This window comes from Histomonas meleagridis (assembly GCF_020186115.1).
Source record: "Histomonas meleagridis strain 2922-C6/04-10x chromosome Unknown scaffold_85, whole genome shotgun sequence".
NCBI classification, from domain to species: domain Eukaryota; phylum Parabasalia; order Tritrichomonadida; family Dientamoebidae; genus Histomonas; species Histomonas meleagridis.
The window spans coordinates 176,579-200,372 of NW_027150932.1; the positions used below are offsets into that span (position 1 = coordinate 176,579).

The 23,794-nt window shown below is 27.5% G+C and overlaps 3 protein-coding genes across 3 annotated transcripts; all 3 read right to left on the minus strand.

The window, feature by feature from the left end:
- Positions 1 to 4,635: 4,635 nt before the first annotated feature.
- On the minus strand, positions 4,636 to 5,580 carry GO595_011107 (UPF0160 protein MYG1, mitochondrial; the record flags this gene model as incomplete). Its single annotated transcript, XM_067913861.1, has 1 exon — positions 4,636 to 5,580. One exon carries the CDS (start codon positions 5,578 to 5,580, stop codon positions 4,636 to 4,638), a length of 945 nt encoding a protein of 314 aa, XP_067768771.1.
- A 13,389-nt stretch (positions 5,581 to 18,969) lies between these two features.
- GO595_011108 (uncharacterized protein) lies at positions 18,970 to 19,677 on the minus strand (the record flags this gene model as incomplete). The annotated part of the gene is made up of 1 exon (XM_067913862.1): positions 18,970 to 19,677. One exon carries the CDS (start codon positions 19,675 to 19,677, stop codon positions 18,970 to 18,972), a length of 708 nt encoding a protein of 235 aa, XP_067768772.1.
- Positions 19,678 to 21,615: 1,938 nt separating this feature from the next.
- GO595_011109 (uncharacterized protein) lies at positions 21,616 to 22,908 on the minus strand (the record flags this gene model as incomplete). Its single annotated transcript, XM_067913863.1, has 1 exon — positions 21,616 to 22,908. The coding sequence occupies one exon, from the start codon at positions 22,906 to 22,908 to the stop codon at positions 21,616 to 21,618; it is 1,293 nt and encodes a 430-aa protein (XP_067768773.1).
- Between the last annotated feature and the right edge of the window lie 886 nt (positions 22,909 to 23,794).

The following is a 23,794-nucleotide window of genomic DNA, read 5'->3' on the forward strand; positions in this document are numbered from 1 at the left end:
TGAGATATATCATTATCACCTAATATATGACCTAAAGACATTTGTATATATCCAAAAGTACCAGATTGTACAGAGAATGAAATTGATTTTATACCATTTTGTAATTGTTGTACTATGTTCAAAGGTAAAATACTTGTTAAGATTTGTGTAAGTTTTTGGTGTTCTTCTTCATAAAGTTTTTCACGTTGTAATTGTTGAGTTAAATCAGTTAATATTAATGCAATAGAATTTACTTGATCTAACATTGATTCAGTAGCTTTACCTATTGGCGTAATTAAGATTACATTAATTAATATCGTTTTGATTTCATTATTCGGCATTTTCAAATCATATTTCTCTTCAAAAGAAGGTAATGAATTACCTCGTAAAGAATCTAATATATTAATAATTAACTTTTCACTTGAATCTGGATCATTAGTAATGTTCATTAATATATCAGAGATATAATTACCTATAATTTCATCTTTGTTTTTACCAATTAATTCAGTAAATGCTAAATTAGTATCTAAAAAGATTAAGTTGTTATCAAGTAATGTAATTGGCTCTGATAATCTTTCTAATATTCGTTCAGCATTTTCAAATGATTCATGAATTTTAGTATCTGTTTCAACAATCGAATTTAATAAGTCAGAAATAGCTTTAAGTTCTAAAATTTCTTGTGGTTCAAAGAATAATAAGAAATATAATGAATTCTTAATATATTTAGTTTTCGAATGGAAATAATATAAAGTAATTAATAATATTATTAATTGTGCTATAATTACTATAATTAATAATATAATCGATATACTTTGATAATGATTAAATGATGAATATACTTGATTAATAACTATATTAATAAATTTATCATTACGTTCTTCATCTAAAAATTGGATGAAATAATATATATATTGCCATGAATTAGTATAAGTATTTAATGGTACTAAATTATTTTCTGATTCAGTAGCAAATGAATTTAATGCCGTTAATAATAAATCCAATGAAAATAAGAAATCATGTGTAGCAAGTTCTTCAAATGTAGTTAAATGTGGCGCTACTTCACTCGATATATCCATTACATAAGGGATTAAATCTTCATAATAATCAATTTCTTCATTCGATTTAAATAAACATTCTGCTAATGATAAATCACCCCAAATTGAATACGTTACATTCGTCTTGAATGAGGTACAATCAGTTGTAAAATAGTCAATTTCAAGTTTACGCATTTCTTGAATTTCTGTTGTTTGTGTAGAAGGATTAAATGAATCAATAGTTATAATACGACTCATTCTATAAAATGATAAATATTCATTAATGAAAGGTCTATGTAAATAAGAAGCTCTATGTAAATTTAATGTAGTTTCATCAGGTATTATATAAGTAAAGAAATAAACTATTAATGAACCAATTAAGATAAATAACATATTAAATATAAATAATAATGATATTTCTGTTGTACTTTTATCTTTACGTCGCATATTTAATATTATTTCACGACCTTTATTTTCATTCTCACCTTCATTCTTAGATTTCTTAGAATTATCATATTTTAATAATAAGTCATGAATTGATGAATTAGGTATAGAAGCAAATGCATTACATATTGCTGATGATTCAATTGTATTTGATAAATGTCGAAAGATACAAGGAATTTCAATTAATACAAATACGACTAAAAATATTATAATTAAAAAGATATTAATTGTTTGATTCTTAGAACTAAGATTTGAGATAATTATATTATATAAATCTTCAGATATATTAACAATATTATTAGAGAAATCATCCATTTCTTGATCAAATTCTAAAAATCGTGAATCTGATAAAAAGTCATTTGAACTTAATTCAATTAAATTTGTAAATGTTAATAATGTATTCCTTAAATAATTTAATATATTTTGATTATCTTTATAAGGTGTTACATATATTCGTTCATAAATCAAATTAAATTCATCTGATGATCCTAAATTATCAAAGATACTATCAAAGTTATTTAAAGTTTCTCTTAAATTTGATATTTCATTCACAACTATAGTTTTGTTATAATTCCATTTAGGAATTCGATTACTATTATATAAAATTGGACTAACTATAGTTTGAAATATTTCATCTGTTGGAGTAAATTCTTTAATTCCACTATTAAATAATGGATATAATGAAATAATTTCTGATGTACGAACGAAATCTAAAATTAATTGATTAAAATTAAATATAAATGTACCAGAATTAGTAAAATTATCAATATAATTTTGTTGGAAAGTAATTACTAATATTATAAAGAAGATTAATGATATTAATGTACCTAATATTATTATAAACATATTACATTTATGTTCACCGAATTTACTCTTTGATATAATTTGTTGGAAACTTGTCTTTAATTGATTCCCTGAAGAAGATACATCTTCATCTATAGATATACTAATCATTGTAGTCTTAGATACATCACCTACTGCATCATCACATATTTGTTGTAATTCAGGTAAAAATGGTAATGCTCTTTCTAATGCTGGATCAATATTTAACTTCTTCCCCATTTGCATTTGTCGATATCGATGACTCCAATAATTAAATCCTTCTATATCTGCTTTAATTTCATATAAGAAATTACAATATTTCTTGACAATATCTTTGTTATTAGGATATGCTTCTAATAATTGTTGATATTCAACATTTAATTTATCAGTTGAATTAGTTAATGATGAAACAGATGACCAAAAACTTCCAAGTGATTTCTGTAATAATTTCTCCCAAAATCGTCGTTGTAATGCTTGAATATGATTCGACATTTTATTTGCTTTCTCAAATTTAGAAAAGATTAATGGTGTCGTTTCATTAATTCTTGAATATGATAAATATAATAATTGATATAAAAATGTGGAACGAATTGATGTCGGCTTTAAATCTTCAAAATGAGAAATAAGCCATCGAAAGAATTCAGTTTGCTTAGGAAATAATGAATTAATTCGACAACATAAATAACATAATTGATGATTCTCTGGAAAGCGTTGTAAATATATACTAAATGGTTTCCATGATAATAAATATGGATCAAAGACATCAAAACAATTTCGAACTGCTGCTGCAAATAAATTCGGCGATTTCCATTTCTCCATTAATATTTGTTCTTCATTAGTTGGGTCATTTTCACATCTTGAAAATATTGTTAAGATACTTCGTAAATGATATTTTTGTATTAATGTTAACAATAAAAAGAAGGCTATAAACGCTATGAGTGCTAATAGTATAAATATTCCTGAATCTATAGGTTTGATAACAACACATAATAATTCAGATAATGTTAAAATAAATCCGGTAAATGAGATAGCAGAATATGTTAGTGACATCCGCCGCTTGAGAAATGGTGAAAGATAATAAAAATAAATTCCTAATGCAATATATATTACCGCTCCTATTATGAGATTGGAAAAATGCCATTGTTTGCCAAAATTAATGGTAGAGCTAAGGATGGATAAGACTCCGCATGAAAATAACCAGATAAGATTATGCTCTGGGGACCATTCATGAATTGGATTATCTTCAACTAAAAGTCGTGTGGAAATAATATAATAACCATATGGATATATTAATAAAACAATGACAAAAAGTATGATATTGATGATTGGAAGAACTTGAATATTGTTATTCATAATTATACTAATGAAATCAGAAACACAAGAACATGATGGAACAAATAAAAGTGGACAGATAAACTTCTCCAGAAGAAGAATAGCTTGAGATTGCTTAGTATCAATGATCTGTTCAATTTTAAATTTGAAATTTTTTATGAAAATTAGGATTTCTGTAAGAATTATTAGTATTAAGTATATAAAGGAACAAATCTGTCTTACTGAGCCTGAATAAAACTGCCAGAAATATCCAAAAATCCGTAGAATCTGACTAATAATCGAATCACTTTCCCATATAATCGATGATTCAACAAAAAAGGATGGACCTAAAAACAAGAGGATGTTAAAGAAAGCAAAGACTATGTGTAATGATTTGTGGAATGAACATTTAATATTGATTCTTGCTTTCATCTTACTTATTTCTTCGGCAAAAACGGTGATGAATGGAACGCGTAGGATTGAGGAATATTTTAATTTTCCTGATAGGGTTTTTAGTTCGATTGTGTCTTGACAGGTCATCCTTTGCTTTTGTTAATAACGAACTTTTAATAACAGAATCAAAACGTAAAATAAAATATTGAAAATTCAATGAGTCAAAAACAAAAGTGGCCTACTAACGAGCTTTTTGAATACATTTCAAAATGGATGAATCCATTCAACAAAATCTCATTTTCGTGATTCATGTAGAAACAAGATTTAAATCATGTTTTTAGATGTAAAAAATATTTTATAAGCTATTCTTGATTATTTTATTTATTATGGTTCGAATAAAGAAATAAATTTGGATTTTTTAAAATTAGAAAATACAACAACGAGCCAATTATACATTGAATTTTTAAATATATCATATCAAACTGAAATTTTTGAATTGTTTATAATATTTTCTATGGAAATTTTCTGGATAATGAATTAAAACGCCGGTAAATTTCAATTTGGAAAAACGTTTATGAATATATTCTTCACAAAAAATATTTTTATAAAAATACATCGAGATCTTGTTTTATTATTTCTCAATAAATTTTTACTAGTTTTCTAATGCGAACTTAGCAAATTTATGTGCTTCTTCTTCACTTGAATACACAATTAGAAATCCTGACTTATGAGAAAACAATACTCCATGAGTATTTGTTTTCTTTTCGATTTCTTTCGGGTCTTCACCAGCAAATGGAAGATATTTTCTATATTTAAAAGGTTGATTAAAGTATGGAATCGATTTGACACTACATCCTTTATTATTTTGGGCAACAAAGAATACTCCTTCGAAGTCATCTCCAAACTCACGAAGGAAATAATGAACAAAAGGTTGATTCGGAAGAAAAATAATTTTTCCTGATTTATCATAATTAAATCGATTTTCATATGCTTCTTTAAATGTTGCAAAGCCTTCTATCCAATGTTTAACAACATGTTTAAGCAAGGTTTCAAATTCGTCACCAACAAGTTGAATTGCTTTTGTAAATTGTAAATCCGGATTTGGATTTGGTGTTCTCCAATGTGGATTTAATATAGCAACTCTAGAGGATATATCGCTAGATATGTTGTAGGATTTGTCTGTTTGTTCATCAACGATTGAAATTCCATTATCAATTGCATCAATTTCTTGAATAAAATTATAATACATAGCATTATAAACAAAGTCAAAATAATTACCTACATCAAGATTAAATTTTTGAATAAGATTTTGAAGTACTTCTTTTCCAAAATGAATGTATACAAGACCAGCAGCAGCACATCGTATATTACTTCCAGGGAATTTAACATCAAAACCTTGCTGATGATGATCGTAACGACGTTTTTCATGATCATATTCACAACCAACATCAGCAGCTGCATCACATTGATTAATGATATTCATATCTCTTGTTCTAATAATTTCAGCATCTTTAAATTCTGCTGTATGTTTAAGTAAGTAAACAGATATTGCATCATCAGCGTGAAAAGATTCTGAGTGAACTGCAATTTTTTTCATTTCTAAATTAAAAAAAATAAAATGTCATTTAAAATTGATTGAAAATAATTTTGTCGCCCTAATCAAAACAAACAGATGCAAAAACCAAATTTTAAATAATTTTCATTACAAACAAAGTTTTTTATTTAGTAAAATGGTTGCCACCCAGTAAACATAAGCGCCAAATTATCCGGGTCTTTTGCCTTTTTAATCAATTCCTTTACCACGCTTTCAGCAGATAATATGGTTGATCTATCATCAGCCAGACCAGCCAATCTTCTTTCTATTTCCTTTAGGGTCATTTTGGCTGTAGCCACTGTTGTTTCTTTATTCACTTTTTTCCATTCCAACAAAGGATCATGTATAAAAGGCTGTAGAACGGACACAAGTTTCTGTCTTTTTGCTCTTAGCACCTCCAAAACTATTTTAGATGATACTGTAAACACTCCATTAGTTCCTAAAACCCCCATTGCATCTACGATATTTCTTGTCAATCTAAAAGGAACACATTCCGGAACCGGCAAAGTTTTTGCTCTATCGAAAATACAATTAAAATCGACGTGGACACATCCGCCAGTTTCTTGATTGATTAAAATATTTTCGGAATGTCGATCTCCTAAACCAACAATATGTCCAACCATTGACCAAACAGCAGTTGATCTTGAGTACAAAATTTGTGCCTTAAACCACTTCGAAACGTCTCTAAAGTTTGTACAAAACCATATATGTGATACTGGCGGTAGTTTTGGTAAAACTTGTTCTTTAAAGAATTGTTGTTTCTTAGAATTCGCTTTTGGATCTTTCCGATTATTTTCATACATTTGTAATCTTTTTATAGTTTCCGGCTCAACTCGAATATGTAATTCATGATATATCGATTCAACAACACTTCGAAAACAAGTTGTATGTTCAACCCATTCGATCATTCCGCAACGTTCATTTAAACATATGACTGCATATGTAACTATCGATAAATTACGTTGACGAGATCGACGATCGCCACGTAAAATTAGGTTGATGAAAGTCGCAAATTCCATCATTCGCATGTCCTTACGTAAGTCATCATCTTTCTTACATAAGTAATGATAATTTTTACCATTGGAACCAATCAATTCGATTTTCTTTGGCTTTTGTAATGAATTTAAGACATTTACATTGTTCGACATTCCATTTATATATATTTCTGTCGTTTTATTTATTGATCGGCTTATTCCAAACATTAAAGTTGTTGAAAGAGGCATTAAAATAGGCGTTTCTTGGTTGAAACTATTCTTAAGTTTCGGACATGCTTTATTAGAATCCATTATTTTGGATGTTCGACTTGTATTTGTAGTTTGAAGTTTACAAAGATTTATAGTTTCAGAAGTTATTTGCATGAAAGTATTATAAATAGTTGTTACGTTATTACCTATTTTCGCTTCTAAATCAGATTGTACATATTCCCAAAATATATTAAATTGTGATCTTCTTGTATTAGATTCACTTTGACATAATGTCATTAAATGCCATAACGATTGTTGTAAGAAATCTTCGCAACAAATTCGTAATAATTTAAAAAGGACATTTTTAAGTACATCCGGATGTTCTATACGAGATATTAATTGGGTAATAGAATTAATCCATACTATTGATGATACCTTTTTAAGGTTTTCCATTTTCATTGAAAGTTTTAATGCTTCAAGTACAGTTTCTTTTTGTTGTGCATTTATTAACTCGAATTTACTATCAGGAGTAAAATATTTACCAATATCAAAAAATAATTCTAAAATTCGTGGAATGATTTCATATGAATATTGTGGTGAATGTGTAATTGCTTCGATATAATTTTTTAATGCTAAAGGAATTTGTTCTTTAAAAAAGTCAGTCACATATCCAGGTAATGTAGAAGAATTCCAAAATTTCGTTGAACTTGTTCTATTACGTGTATGAATTGATGAAGGATCAGAAGATGTTTGTTCAAGATAACGAATATAAGAAATAACTCTTTGATCAGCTAAATTTGCTAATGTAAAATAAGCTTTACCTGAATTATTATTAAATTCGATTTGTTTCTCTATAACTTTATTTAATATTTCAATGATTTCATTAGAATTAGATGTGTTTAAATCAATCATATATTTAGCTCGTTTATATAATATTTTAGGATATAATGAATTAGTCGAATTCTTTTGTTCATTTTGTTGTAATAATGATAACGCTTGAATTCCATTTTTAGGTTTCGCAAATAATATTTTCGATAATTCATAGATACAAATCGATCGTTGGAATTCATCACTTGAGAATTGTATTGCACGTGTACAAAACATTTCAGCTTGAAATAAGAAATTACTTTTACGTGATATTTTAGATAAGAATAACCATTGTTGAGATATTAATGAATTAACTTTTGATTTCTCAGCATAAATACTAATTAAAGAACAACGAATTGAAGTAATTTGTTCAATTACATCAATGTTTAATGACGTTTGTGATGTCCATTGATTCCAAGTATTAGGTAATGTTTTTGATATTTGTAAATCTTCAATTTCATCAAGTAATTTATATAATGCAAGAATAGAAGTTAATTTATCATAAGAAATTGATGAGTTATTCTTTAACATTGGGAATAAACATTCACGTGAAATATGTAATTGTTTTTGGAATAAATCAATTTTATTATTCTTTAAATGTAATAATAATTTTCCGATTGAAATATCAAATTTCTTTTGAAATGATATATGTTGTTTTTGATTAATGATATTATTCTCTTGATTATGATCATATAAATTAGATAAAACATCCCAACGTGAAAGTCGAATAGCACTATTAACAATTATAACATTTAAGTTCTCATTAAAAGGAAATTTCTTCTTTAATGATAATGAATCAGATAAAGCTCTTTCATATCGACCAGATCTCATTAATTGTTTTACAAATTGTATTTTATTATTAGTATTATCATTATCATTAAAAAATATTTGGATTTCTTTAGATGAATAATCTTCATCATTATTATATACATTTTGATTATTTTGACTTTCATGAAATGCTTCAAGTGAATCTTGATCAATATGCATATAAATAGAATATAATAAATCTCTTGTTTGAGGGTTTTCTGTTGGATCTTCAATTTTATTATTGAAGATATATAATTCTAAATGTTGTAATGAATGATAATATAATTTACATTCATATGCAGCTATAGCAAAGTTATAATCATCAGAAATATTTAATGTTGACCAATTAACTCTTAGTTTATTATAACCAGGCGTTATATTCCATTTAGCTAATGAACTGAATAATGAAAAGAATAATGAAATAGCTTCTCGTGCAAATATAATATCAGAATTCCAATTATTTCTTTCTTTAGAAGTTAATTTATTATAAATTGCTTCCCATTCGATATGTAAAGCATTTAAAAACAATTCATTTGTATAATTATTCGCAATTAAAAATGGTAAAATAAATTTATTAATTGATTGTGAATCTTTTAAAGCTTTATCACAACATAAAAATATTTTATTAAATTTGTTTGTTTTATCGGTGACTATAACAGATAATAAAGCATTAGTAAAAGAAGGTAACCAAATATTAAATGAATTAATTCCATTATTAAAAGCTATTGGTTTATAATCCGTTTCTAATGGATGAATCATTTCTGCTATAAAAGCAGATTTTCGAAATGGATTTATAACTGTTTTAACAGAATCAGGAAATAAATTCCAATTTTCACTATCATCATTATTACAACCTAAAAGTTTTAATAATTCTTGAATAGCATAAGCAGCATGATCATGATTAGATATTGATGAAGAATCTTCAAGAATATTTACAAGATAATCAACAATTAACTTATGAATTATTTGATTTGAATTATTTTTATCTATAACTTCTTCTTCAGGTGGATTTAAATCTTTAATAAATGTTAATATTAATCCCATACATTGACCACAAAGTATTAAATTTAAATTATTTGTTTCATGTAAAACTAATTTCCATAAACTATCAAATAATTTATTCAAGAATTCGGTTTCTAATTCATTTAAATTATGTTTTAATAAAATATGTATTTGGATTAATATTAAATGACGTAATGATGGCGATGCTTGTTCGATTTGTAAATATAATTGATTAATTTGTTGTTTCCAATCTTTTTCACTTGATTCTTTTTTTAATTCATTTAAAAATATATTTAATTCTGAATGCTCATAAAAAAATGGTAAATTTACAATCTCATAAAAGTAATCTTTAGTGATTTTAGCGTTATTAAATATTAAAAGTTTTAATATTTCTGTTACATGTTTAGGAAAAGAATCATAAAATTGTATAACTTGTGATATAATATGACCAAATAAACGTGTTAATGTATTTGGAGTTTTAATTGCTTGAATAAAACTTATCCAAAACTTTAAACATTTTTCTCTTAGTTCTGGATATTGTATTGCTATATCTATACAAGAAGTTAATTTAGGAAAAAAAATGTCAATTAAATTCTCGAAATAATTTGACTTAATACTAAATAATAATGATTTAACTATCATTAATTTAAAACAAATTTGTTTATTTTTATTACCTAAAATTATCGAAAATTTCAAAATTGTATTTAAAAAATGTTTTTCCCATAATTTAGAATATAAAACTTGTGTTTTCTTCTCTGGTGGAACAGATTCTATTTTAAAGATATTTAATGCTTCATGTAATGAGCCTAAAATTCCAACACCTTTTAATGCTTGAATTCGAATTTCTCGTGAAGGATGTCCTAACAATAAAAATACTTGTGATGATACTTCTGCTAAACATTTCGATTCTTTTAATAATGTATGACCATAATGTAAATCATTTGGATTTATTTTTAATTTATTTAATGTTATGATTCCAGTTGTTGCAATATTTCGTGGTACATAACCAAATAAATATGTAAATATTTCAGATGAACAATCTCTAACTAAATCATTCACTGTAACTTTCGATAATTCTGATGCATCATTTATTGTAGTGATTAATAATTTAAGTAATATAATATCAATTTGTTTATAATTATTACCATTTTCTTCTGTCGTGGTTTCAATAGAACTTTCTGATATTAAATTTAAAACTGTTGAAATCTTTTGATTTAAATCTTTAAATAAACTTAAAAACTCAAAATTTGTTGTTTTAGAAAATTCAAAAAAATCGGAATTTGTTTTTAATATATCAAATATTTTCTTATGTAAATCATTTAAGAAAGTCAAAATTATCTTTTGATCGATTTTAAACTTTAATAAATTTGATAAATCATTATTCGTAATTTTTAATAAATTTGAAAGATTATTATTTAATTCCATTAATAAATTTAAGAAATCAATTCGAGTTTCAACTTGTGATATTAAGTTATCGATAGTACTTTTTAATCTTTGTATTAAATTTTGATTTAAATTTAGTAATAAATTCGAAAAATCATTTAACAAATTAATGTTTCCTTCACTAATTAAAACGGGTATTAATGAATATTTAATTTGATCTAATCCAAATAAATCTTTAAAAAAATGATCTCTACACATTGAACAATATCTAATTTTACGATTTCTATTTGAAATTTTTAAGTTATCATCATCTTTAATTAAATTAAATATTCGTCGAACAACATAAAACTTATTTAATATTATAACTTCGCGTAATTTTGGATAATTCTTTAAGAAATACAATGCATTTGCAACTAAATAATCATCGAACTCTTCAAATATTTGGAAATATTGTTCTAAAAATATGTTCCAAAATTCAGATCTTTGTATTATATTATTAATTGCTTTAAACTTTGATAACTTAAATAATTCGATAATTAAATTATTTGGAATTAATTCTTTATAATTTTCATTAAAAATTTTTGGTAAAACTTGAATGAAACTTTTCGATTCATATGAATTAATTATTGAAGAATTTGTTTTAATTATATCTTTAAAAGTATTATATTGTAATGAATATAATGCTACAAATGATATTAACTCTAATGATTCACTATTTAATGCATAACTAATAATTTGTTCTTTAAATGAATTTTGTATTTGATTCCATTCTTTAATTTCTTTTATTAATTTTAATATATATAATACATCTCTTGGATGATAACGTATAATTTGTGATAATATTTCATCAAATGCAAAACTCAATAAAGGTTTTATATAGTTAACCATTGGAGGTATATTCATAATTGATTCTTTTATATATATCTTTAATTGTTTCGGCATATTTTCTTTTTTATATGCTGAAACTAATGGATATATATAATTAGGATCAATGTTATTAAAATGATTATTAAATATATGAATTTGTTCAATATCAATGATTTTCGATAATGAAATTATATATTTTATATCATTTGAATATGATTTTAATAATTTATTTATAAAATTTGGTTCATATAATGATATTTCTTTACATATCTTAATGAATTCTTCTGAATGATAAAAAAATGGAAATATTTTGTTAAATATTGTCATTGACATATCATATGAAGATTTATCATTTGTTAAAAATTGATCAATTAATTGAAAAATTGTTTTCGTAGTTTGTGGTAAATCTGATATAAATGTTATCACCGAAATTATACTAAATAATTCTTTACCAATTAATATTTGGATATATTTAAAAAGATATCGAATGGAATTATTAAATGAAAGTGACCAAAATTTGTCCGATTTGGGATAAACTTCATAGACTCCGATTAAATTGGTTTTTAAGCATTCAATTAAAACTCGGATTTCTTGGAAATTGATTTGTGTGGAATAAAAATTTATTCGTGATAAACATTTTAAACCTAAATATTGGATGTCAATATTTTCGTTTTGAAGACATTTAAAGATAACAAAAAGAAGTGAAACATCATTAAAAATATGTTGTGAAAGTATTGATATTAAAACTTGAATTAAAAATTTTGTCGACCCAAGATGAGAAAAAATTTCAGTTGAACTAAATTTTTTCTCATCTCTAAGATTGATTGATGGTAATCTAATTGGTTTCTCATCTAATGAGTCTGTTATAATGTTTATTAATGATTTTATATATAAATCTTTGTCATGTGAATTATAAAAAGATACAAATATTGTTATCATTTTCATAAATTTTTTGCCAATTGGATAACTTCTTTCTGTTTTCATATTCATAAGATCAATAGATTTTCTAATTCCATAATTAAACATCATTCCAAGACAATTATTAAGCATATCCTCATGGCCTTGATAAGGAGAATATTTTTGTTCCATTGATAAAAGTGCATCAATTATTTTTTCGTGATCAAGCAAAGAAAATTCGATTTGAAACCCATCAAGCAAGCATTTGATATCACGACAAAGTTCATCTCTTTCACTCATATATTTTTTTGTTGATGATTGCTTGCTGAGTGAAGGATGTAAAAAGTGACCATGAACGTTTAATTACTTCATGTTGTGAACTCTTAAATGTTCGAGCCATTTTTACCCCCTTCGTAAATATATCTCAATGTCGAGAAAATTTAATTCAGAAAGCTTGTATAAAGAATAAATTTTTGAAATTATCATGTCAAAAAAAATAATCACAAGAAATTCGAAAATAATATTTACATAAATAATTATCCCTATTAATTTCATTCGTTTCTCTTGAATACTATAAAATTCTTTTTTTTCGTTACTACAATAAACTCTGAGTCAGGAGATACTCCAATCATCAATCCGGGAGATTCTCCAAGGTTTATATCCCAAAGGATATTTCCATCAATTGCATTATAACATTTAACACTTCCATCATCTGATGGAACAATTACTTCAACATTCATTTCCCTATTTCGTACAAAAATTGAAGCACGAAGCTTTGTATCAATGTGACCTTTGTATGATGCAATTACACGATTTTCTCGAATACTAATTAAGTTTAAACTATTATCTGTTGTGGATGCAAAAATATATTTTTCACTAGGACAAAATGTTGAATATGTTGTAAAGCCCCCATTTGTGACATAAGTACGAAGAAGTAATAGGTTATTAGTATTAAAGATTCGACAAAGACCATCAAGAGCAGACGTGAGAATAAACTGACCATCACTACTGAAATGAATAGAAGTAATAACCTCTCTGTGAGCTGAAATAAAATCAATGTGATCTGAAGTAGATGTTGACCAAAGATGTATCATTGTGTCTCGACCGCCTGCAACAATTCTATCATTATACCTTGAAATATCGCAAGCATAAAGAGCTTCAAGAGAACCAAAATATTCGCGAACAATTTTTAAGGTTGATGAATTTATTAAACAAACTTTGCAATCTTCTGAGCACAAAACTAAATACTTATCATCTCTTGACCAAGTGATACAATTTATTGCACATGTAAAAATTGGTTTCTTTTGAAATGTTTCATTTGGATCCATATGATAAATATATATCCATCCACTGCTAAGGCCAAGTGCGAAGCTTCGACTGTTTGATGAAAATGCAATAGAAGTTATAATTCCTTGGGAAGGAATTTTACTATTGGAATACTCTGACCACATTTTATCCCCACCATTCGAACAAACATATTCAAATTAATCAATAAAATTAACGTTCTATTACATGTTCATATATAAAAATATTTAAACGTTCTTTATGAGCGAGTACAAAATCCAACCCAAACAAGATATTCGTGAAATTCTCACTGGTAGTAACTTGGATTTTTTTGACAAAATGAACCAAGAAGGAAAATTACTCTCCAAATCCGACTTTATTTCAATTGATCAATATCCAGAAGAAAAAGAATTAATTTTATCGACTCAAGATGGCTTTGAAATAATTGGTATTATTAGTTCCTTAGATCCTCCTGTTGATCCTTCTGATTTAATTCAACTTGGGATTGAAGAAATCATTTTTTCAGTTTTCAATTGTGAAATTCCCGGCGATTTTCTTAACAATCTTATTACAGTTTTAACCCATTTAAGCTTTCTTGATATTGGTTCTGAATCGCTTTTTCTCAATAATGATTTTATCCATAATCTTATGGATGGAATGTTTCATAGTGTACCAGAAGTTCAATCAAAGCTTCTTATTTTTTTCAGTAATTTAGTATCCACGAAAACCAATAAGCAGCCACTTATTTATATTCTCATTCAAAATCAAATTCTTCCATTACTATCCACAATTTCAACACGCACTCAATCACCCAAAGACATTTATTGTATTTTACATATCGAAAGTGAAATTTCGGAATTTTTAATAGATAATGAAATTGAACAGCTCGAAATTTTTATTCCATTAATACCATTTTATAGACAAAACTTATGTAATATGAACAAACAAATTCAAATGCTTTCATATCAGTGTCTTTCATATGTTCTATTTAATGACAGATGCATCGAAGAAATATCGATCAATAATTTAATTAATGAACTTAACGCATCGATTCCAATTATTGAAAACGAATCAATTCCATATTTCTTTATGATTATTAATAACATTATTAATTATGACGACAATAATATTCAAATGTTTCTTAAAGATGAAATTATAAAATTAGCGATAAAATGCGTTCCGATTTTAACATCACAACAAAATCGTCCTATTTTTGTGTTTTTTGATTCTTTAATTGATGAACATTTTGAGTTTTTGTACAAATATGAAATTGTGTATTTTTTGTTGAATGTTGCTGAGAGGAGTAATGTCGAACAAAAAATTCGTTGTGAGTATTTCTTCGTTCATTTATTACATTTCTCTTTTAATAATAAGGAGAAAAGTTATTTAGTTCCTCTTAAAATTAAAGGTGAAATTTTTCGATATATTTTAGATTTTATTGAACTTTTATCCTTGAGGAAACTTGTTGTAACTTTGGATATAATTTGTGAAGCATTTGAAAATGATTATAAATTTTTCATTCAGATTGCAGAAGAATCTGTTTTATTTGAAACACTAAATACAATATTAGAACAAACTAATGAAGAAGTTCGAATTCGTATTTCTTATATACTTGAAAATTTCTTCCGCCCCATTGAACAAAACGAAGAAAACTTTACAACAGTCGAAATTCAATAGGAAACGATCGTTTTATCTGAAAATAACCGCATTACTATCAAAAAGTGATAATTTTTTTTTTTTGTATAAAGTTAAAAAACAAAAACATTTATCTATACAAATAATTTTATTTAATTGATATTCCAAATAAAGTTGTATAAGGTGCGAATACTTGTTGAGATAAGTCAATATAATGTACAATACATACGTCGCAAATTTGTTCATCATCCAACTTATAAATTAACATTCTTTTATTTTGAATTTGCGGAATAATTATTTGATAATATTTTTGTAATTTTCCATATCTAAAAATAGAAACAGCAATTGATTGAGGTTGACAATCATAATTCACATCGACTAGAAAACCAATTTCAGTCAAAACCAAATTTTCTTCTTGAATCCTATAAATCATCGTTCTATTATTAGGATCAGTTTCACCATGAATTGATACTAATTTTCGATTCGTTGGGTCAACGCTTTCTAAAATCGGAGGCGGTAATGGCCGATTTATGAATTCGCCGAAAAATTTGATCAATTTCATCGTCATAAACTTTTGATTTACGTTTGGTGTCAAGACAAATGTTATTGATTCAGTTATAAAAGGTGTTTTAAACACCAAAAAGCAGACGTTGTTCTGTACAATTATTTCGAAAGTTTGTTTGCTAAGAGATAATATCGAAATAGTTTTCGGTAAATCACCTATGAACTCAATTGAAATTGATGAAACAATTGAATACGTAGGTAAACAAATTGTAAACATCAAATCCTTTAAATTATTAACTTGTAAATCGATTGACCAAACTTCATCGTTATCTATTAAAAGATTATTAATGTTATTATTATTCGAACAATTTAAAGGATACTCTAAAAAACATGTTTGATCAGGTAAAGATAAAAGTGTTGAACCCTTAACCAAATTCTTCATGATAATTTCCGACTTATTTACTTTCTTATTGATTGTAGTTAACTTATATTCCAATTCTTTAATATCTTTTTCGAATTGTTTTATTTGGTTATAACAATTATTACATAATTTAAAGGGCTTTTGACATGTTTCAACTCTTCTTCTGTCATAATCGAGTAAATTCCAAAAATTAGGAACCCAAAAAGTTGGAACTGCTTCATTATAACTTGTAATCTTTGAACAGAAATAACATTTTGACAAATCCGCTTTTAACTTTGATAAAATGGATGTATAAAAAGGGTTATAACCAAGTCTTATAGTAATTAAATTGCGTAAATCCAAAGAAATCCGATTCTTAATACGAAATATTTCTAATTCCATATAATCACTTAAATTCCTATTATTTGCTTCGAAGAAATTTTGGATTTTCTTTTCATATTCATTAATACTACTTTGGTTATAAGTATTTGCATCGAACTTTTGAACTTGATATTCATTCGTTATAATCCCATCAATGAAAACATTCGAAATTGTAACTTTCGAATTGTTTCTGTTGTCACATTTAAATGTAATCCATACAAAACGCGACGGTTCAGTCCCATGGATATCAAATGGAGCGCTAATGTTCCAACGACGTGAAGATTGGATTAATGAATATCGTAATGGTATTGGGTTTTGTACGATTGGCAATGAGATGTCCTTTAGCCATATGTGACGCGTATTTTCATCCATACCACAACTTAACGTAAACGAAGTTGGTGAATTCGGCATTACGATTAATGTCAAATGTGATATCCGCATCGGCTTCGGTAACTTTAAGATTATCTCCGATGAAAATTGATTTAAATCGCATTGAATACACGACGTGTTTGTATGTAATATTGAATCTGGCATCGGTTGTTTATAATTTAATATCATTTTAGAATTGGTAATTATTAACAAATGGGTCCAATCAATGGTGTACGTTAACGGGGGTTTATAATCGGCGGTTAGCCATTCAGAAATATTGTTATCGACCTCATAAAATGAATTGACTTTCAATCGGCGGGTGATCGTTAACGCCGCATCGGACTTTGAAGTAGATATTATTGAGTGTGGAAAACATTTTTTAAATCGAACGTCATCGGTATTTGGAGTAAAGATTCGAATGATTTGCGTTTTGGTGGCGTCACTTAACATATAAAAATATGAAATTACATTTCCCGATTTTAAAAAAAGTGGAATAAGTAAGTCTCGATCTATTTTACAAAACCCTTTGCGTTCGGCTAACGCTCTTGCATAGAAAAATGTTGCAATGTTTGTACGATCTGTTGAATCTACACAATTAAAACGCATTATCGTGTTTTGGCGTTTGGTTACAGTATCAACTTCTCCTTCAGTAAAAATTGGTTCTGATGTTAAGAATGTTGATGATAAAAAATTTTGAAATGAAATTGCTTTTTGTAAACTATTGCCATTGCCTAATGTGTTGATGTTAAACTCATGGAAATCAACAAAGTCTAAGCTTTGGATTGACTTTTGATATGAATTGGATAACTCTTTTTCAAATCCATTTCCTTCTAATAATGATAAGACATGGATCTTTTGAATTTGGAATCGCTTGAGAATTTTGATAAAATAGCAATGTGTTTCTTCAGGATCATTATCTAATACATTATGGATTACACTGATTCCTGAAACTGCAGATCGCCACTTAACGGGCGCCGAACCTCTTCGCCAACAGTTCGACCAAAAGCGCTTATCCTCAAGAAATATAAGCTCACATTCAAGTTCATTTGCTGGACACCCTTCAGAAATACCTCGAGAGGTGTATCTAGTATATGGATTATATATTGATCGTCGAGCAATATAAATAGAACTTGAACTCTTACTCCCAATATAACCTTGAAGAAGAACAGTGCATGCAAAACTGGCATCTACTTTTTCAAAAGCAATTCGCCATTTTTGATTCCAACAAAATTCTGGATCATAATCAGAAACAGTTTGTTCAGATGGATATGGATGTGTAATATCAAAAGTTGGACAATAAAAGAAATTGTTTCCAAGCGCGTTCTCGATTTTTTTAGTTTTTTGTGTTGTTAAATCAATCGAAAAAATGTTAATTTCTTTTGTTTTATATATTGATGATCCATTAGGAAGAATGGCCTTTTCTTTTGCGCGTTGAATAATTGCATAAATTATTTCACCTTCAGGAGAAATTGAAAGTCCGATTAAAGCTGTTCCATCAGCAATTAAATTTGATTGAAATTTGCTTTTTATATAACGCCCAGCAGCTACTTGACTTTCGAAAACGTCAACTTTTGGAGTGTTTGAAAAGAAAACAGTTCCTGATGGATATTGAACAGTAAAAATATATGTAGGTGATTCTCGGGTAACGGTGACAGCAATATGAGTATACCACAAAGAGCTACAGTAAACGCATACCCGAGGATTTTGTTTGCTCATTTTACCTAAAAAAGATTCGAATTTTCGTTGTGTAAAAACCGTTATTTTGAATAACTACAAAAAAAACAAATTTTTGTTGTTGTTGGTTTACTTTGTTTACTCGACAACAACCGCACTCAGTTGTTGGAACCTTTCCTTATAATGATCAACACCTTCATCATGGAAGTCTTGAACTTTAGAAATAGCTTCATCAAATTGATTTGTGAGTTGTAAAATCTTTTCTGCTTCTTGAATTCTAAGGTTAATAACTGCTGTCATTGGAGTAACAAAGGATTGAAGGAATTGCTCCCTATATGGTCCTTCCTTTTCTTCTAATGACTTTTGTTGATCATTAGCACTGTTTGTATCCTCTTCAGCTTTTCTCTTAGCAGAAGAGTATGCAACTTCAGCTTTACTAATGTCTGATGGCTTGCCTGAAGTTTGTGCACGATTATAAGCAGCTTCTTTCTTTTTAGCATCTTCTCTACTCTTCTTGGCTAATTCTTGTGCTTGCTTGCAAAGTTCTCTCCACTTGTTGATTTCAATTTCTTGTTGAAGGAGTGGTTGCATGTCATTAGCAAAATTAGAAACTGCTACAAAACTATCTCTAATAATGGTTGTTTCTTGAATTCCACATTCGATGATTCCGTTTAAACCATTTTGGAACTCGGGTTTTTGTTGTCCAGAGTATTTTTTGAAATCATCACCAAATGCTTTTGTATATCCATCGATCATTGTTTGCTCTGCTTTCTTTTGAGATTCGATTGCAGTTATAGTTTCGTGAAACTCTGGGAAATGGCGCATCTTGTTGAAGAACGAACTCATTGCGTTGTGTGAAATTGTCAGTGCAAAAGCGGTTATTGTTGTTTGGGTAATTTCATTGGTTTACGCAAATATCGGCAATTCAAAAGTGGCATCTTTCAATTTATTCAAGCAGAACCTGATAGCTTCGTAGACAATTAGTCATCTTCATAAATTTTTTTATATTTATTTTCTATTTTATTTTACAATGTCAATTTTTTATATTTGGAAACGTTTGATAAATTACAATTATAATTTCTCAAGACCAATGTTAAAAAACTTATGAATTTTAAGAAACAATCAGATGTCTTATTTAGAAGTCGTAGTTATTTGAAAATTCGGTACTTTGTTCAATATATGAAGAAAATAAATGAAATAGAATGTGAGTTGAATTCATAATGTTAGAAATTAATTTTTTTTGATTTATAAAATATTCTCTAAATATCATGCTTATGTCAATGCATGTATAAAAAATACATGAAAAATGATATAACTTTATAATATTAAACATATTGCGCAAACTTTCATTGATGTTAGATCTAAAAATAAACATAAAGGTGCATTTAAAATAAAAATTCTTAAACCAGAAAGTTGGACATCATACTAATCCAGAATATTTTGATTTGATGGAAAAATTAGATATAAGGATAAGGTAAAACACAACCAACAAATTCTTTGACAAAACAATGTAAGTAAAACTCTTTCATTACATAAAATTTAGCCATAATTATATTAATATAATTTATATTTATTTAAATCACATATTTATTTCGATATAGTCGGACATTCAAATATTTGCAACAACAGTTCGGCCATTTCTTTGACCTGACTCTTGCCAAAACTTTTCAAAGCGATTAAAGCCGACAACAGGTTGTTGTATATTGAGTCCCATCTCATTATTGTCTGTATTTGCAATGAATGATTTACCGATTGAAACAATATCTTCATCGCGAGTATTTTTATGTTATCTTTCTTACTCTTAACGGAACATATAACAGCGGAAACAATTTTCGCATTAAGTTTCGACGTCGAATCCATTAATATTTTGTACGCATTCGTTTCCGGTTGTTGCAAAAGCTGTTCGATACATGTCATAGAAGGATATGCAATGGACCATTTAAGGTGATCCTTACCCAAAGTTTGATAGTTATAATGGGAAAGAATGTATTTGACAAGCTCATCTGGAAATTGTGATCCGTATTTGGCAAGAATAGAATATATGCAATGGAGTCGGGAACGGACGTCATCGGGTCTAATGGTTCCCTTTTCTTCATAATGAATGAGATTGTCTTGATAAAGTTTGTGAATTATTATTTTTGAATCTTGTTCAGTGGCATAAGCACAAACAGCTTGGAAAAGATCAAGAACATCAAGGAGGAAGTCACGGTTTGTATAAAGTTTAAAAAAATAGGCACAATTGTCTAAGACAAATCGACTGAATTCTTCATTGTTGATTGAAAAATTTGTCATTGATTTAATTGATAACAATTTGCTGGTTTGATCGATATTGGGGTTTTTGAGAATTTCAACTAATACAGGAAAAAAACTACTTGTGGGAGAATTCATTAAAAAAAGTTGTTGGAAATGAGAAGATATTTGTGAATTTTCACTAGGAAACAATAAGAGTCTGCGCATAAGAGAAGAAAATGGATCATTAAATGTTTCTGAAAAAAATGAAGAATTAAATGTTGAATTATCAATTAAAGGGTCTAAAAAAGGATCTGTTATTACACGAGGCTTAGGGTTGAAGTAAGCAGGTCCATCATTAGCGAAAGGATCTGGTGAAGAAGGTAAAGTTTTAACAATCAAAAAATTCTTTCATGAATTCAATTAACACATAGATTATTTTGAATATATACATTTTTTGTAAACAATAGAATACATTAAACACTTTTGTAAAATTTGTAAATTATACAATTCTATCGAAGCCGATTATAACCGTTATTCATCTATAAAAAATATTTATTGATTTAACACAGAGCAAATATGTTCAAACATTGCTTTTTCTATACCTTCAAAACAACATTCTCCAATTTCATTAATTATATTTCCGATTATTTCTTGTTCTTGTTTCATTCTTTTATCTAATCGACATTCCAACAATGCCAACAAATAAGAAAGTATAAATCTGTCCTTTCGCGCCCAACAAATGATTAATCTCAGCATAGAGTGAGCAGAAGCATCTGTTAGCCCCATAAGTGCCAACCATCTCATCATCAAATAGCCAACAATCACATCAGGCGCTACGTTTTCATTTGATGCGATTTCGATCAAAGCTGGTGAGTCATGTAATTCGAGGTACAACTGACCAACAAACATTATCAGATGCGAAGATTCGTCGTTAACCTTTGTATCCTTTTGTAGCGCATCTAAACATTCACTAAAACGAGGTTCACCTAAATCAAATGCAATGAAAATTGCTTCGATATTATTCGAAAGATCTTCGCGTTCTTCATCTTGCATCATTGGCGTTAACAAAAAAAGAAATTTGTTTTGTTCTGTACGATTTTCATATGGCTCATATCGACATTTCTTAATGCGCTCAAATGTCCGTCGTATAAATTCACAATAGAGATAAAAGCGTAAAAGTGGATCATATGTAATAAAACGAAAATCGGGTAACGCTCGAAAGTTTTGTTCAAGATAATTGGGCTTGCCGCTATCAAAAAGATTAAATATACTTTTGGCAAATGGTAACAATGGATCTTTAAATTGAGTTTGCTGTGATTTAAATGCTAATTCAAGTCGAAGTGATGCAGTTAAGGAATTACCGGTTTTCTCCCATATGTCACGAAGAATACTACAAATCTCTTGATAGAAATGAAGCTGTTCACCTGCAATGGAAAGTAACTTTTCGATGGGTTCGGAACAAATGGAATGATGAAATTCAGAAAGTTGAGGATTAAGTTTGGATGTAGAAAAATTTCGAACTTTGACCCCATCTTCATTCTTTTTTTGTGTAACACGAGTACGGATATTGTTGAGAAATAAATCAAGATTTAATGGATTACAACAAAATTCATTGATAGTAGTAAGAACGGATCGGATAAATATGGGCTTACATTGTGAATAAATAGAAAGTCTGGATTTAGCAGAAGTAAAAATGTTATCGAAAATTGATGGAGGTAGTTCAAATAATTCAAAAAGAAAATAATCAGGTATGGAAGGAGATACTTCACAAATTTCTTGAAAGAGTTTTGATAGAAATCTTTGATGAATGTAAGGATGGATGACTTGGAGGATTTGCAGTGCCATTTCTTTATTATTCTGAATGGTGTTTGTAACTGTAGATATTATTTGATCAAGAATAGGTTTCGTTACTTGAGCCCATGACAAATTTAGGGAACTTGCAAACGCATTTAAAGGAAGAAGCAATTCCTCAGGAAAGTTTACAAATTGATGAAGTTGGTCAATGACTTCAAACAGCTCTCCGCCTTCATTGGATAATTGATCGCTTTGATTTTGAGAAATTAATATCCTCTCCTGTAAGTCCATCCTTTTGAGACCGTTAATAAAATTCGAGGATTTCCAAACTGGATCTTTATTTGGGATCCAAAAATGTGCATATTGATAATAAAATTCATTGTTTAGATATTTATTTTTTATTACTTTTTTTCAAAATCTAATACCAAGTCTAGATATTTAAATTTGATTATTATGTTTTCTTTAAAAACATTTGAACCTTATTAGCAATTTCACATGAAATCTTGGTTACGAAATATTTTCTTTCGAGTATATATTATTTAATCTTTGGAAATAAGTATATGTTTTTTTTTTTTTTTTTTTTTTTTTTTACACATTTCACATCTTAATGATACATATATAAACTATCATATTACATAATGTATACATTATTTTAAGGAGTTTTAAATTTGTTTAATGAATTTATTTAATTAAATAATGTGTATACACTTATTGGAAGCAATTCCCTTTGGTTTCTTTGCTTTTTGCAAGATCAACTGTTTGCTTAGGTGGTTGAAATTTAATATAATTTTCATAAACATTATGGACGCATTGATCAAATAGATTTTTAATGTCATCATCACTATGGCCATCGACCAAATAACAAGGTAAACCTTTGGAACTAGCATATGACTTTATTTGTTTCATTTCTACATCATTTTGGCTACAATGACATTTA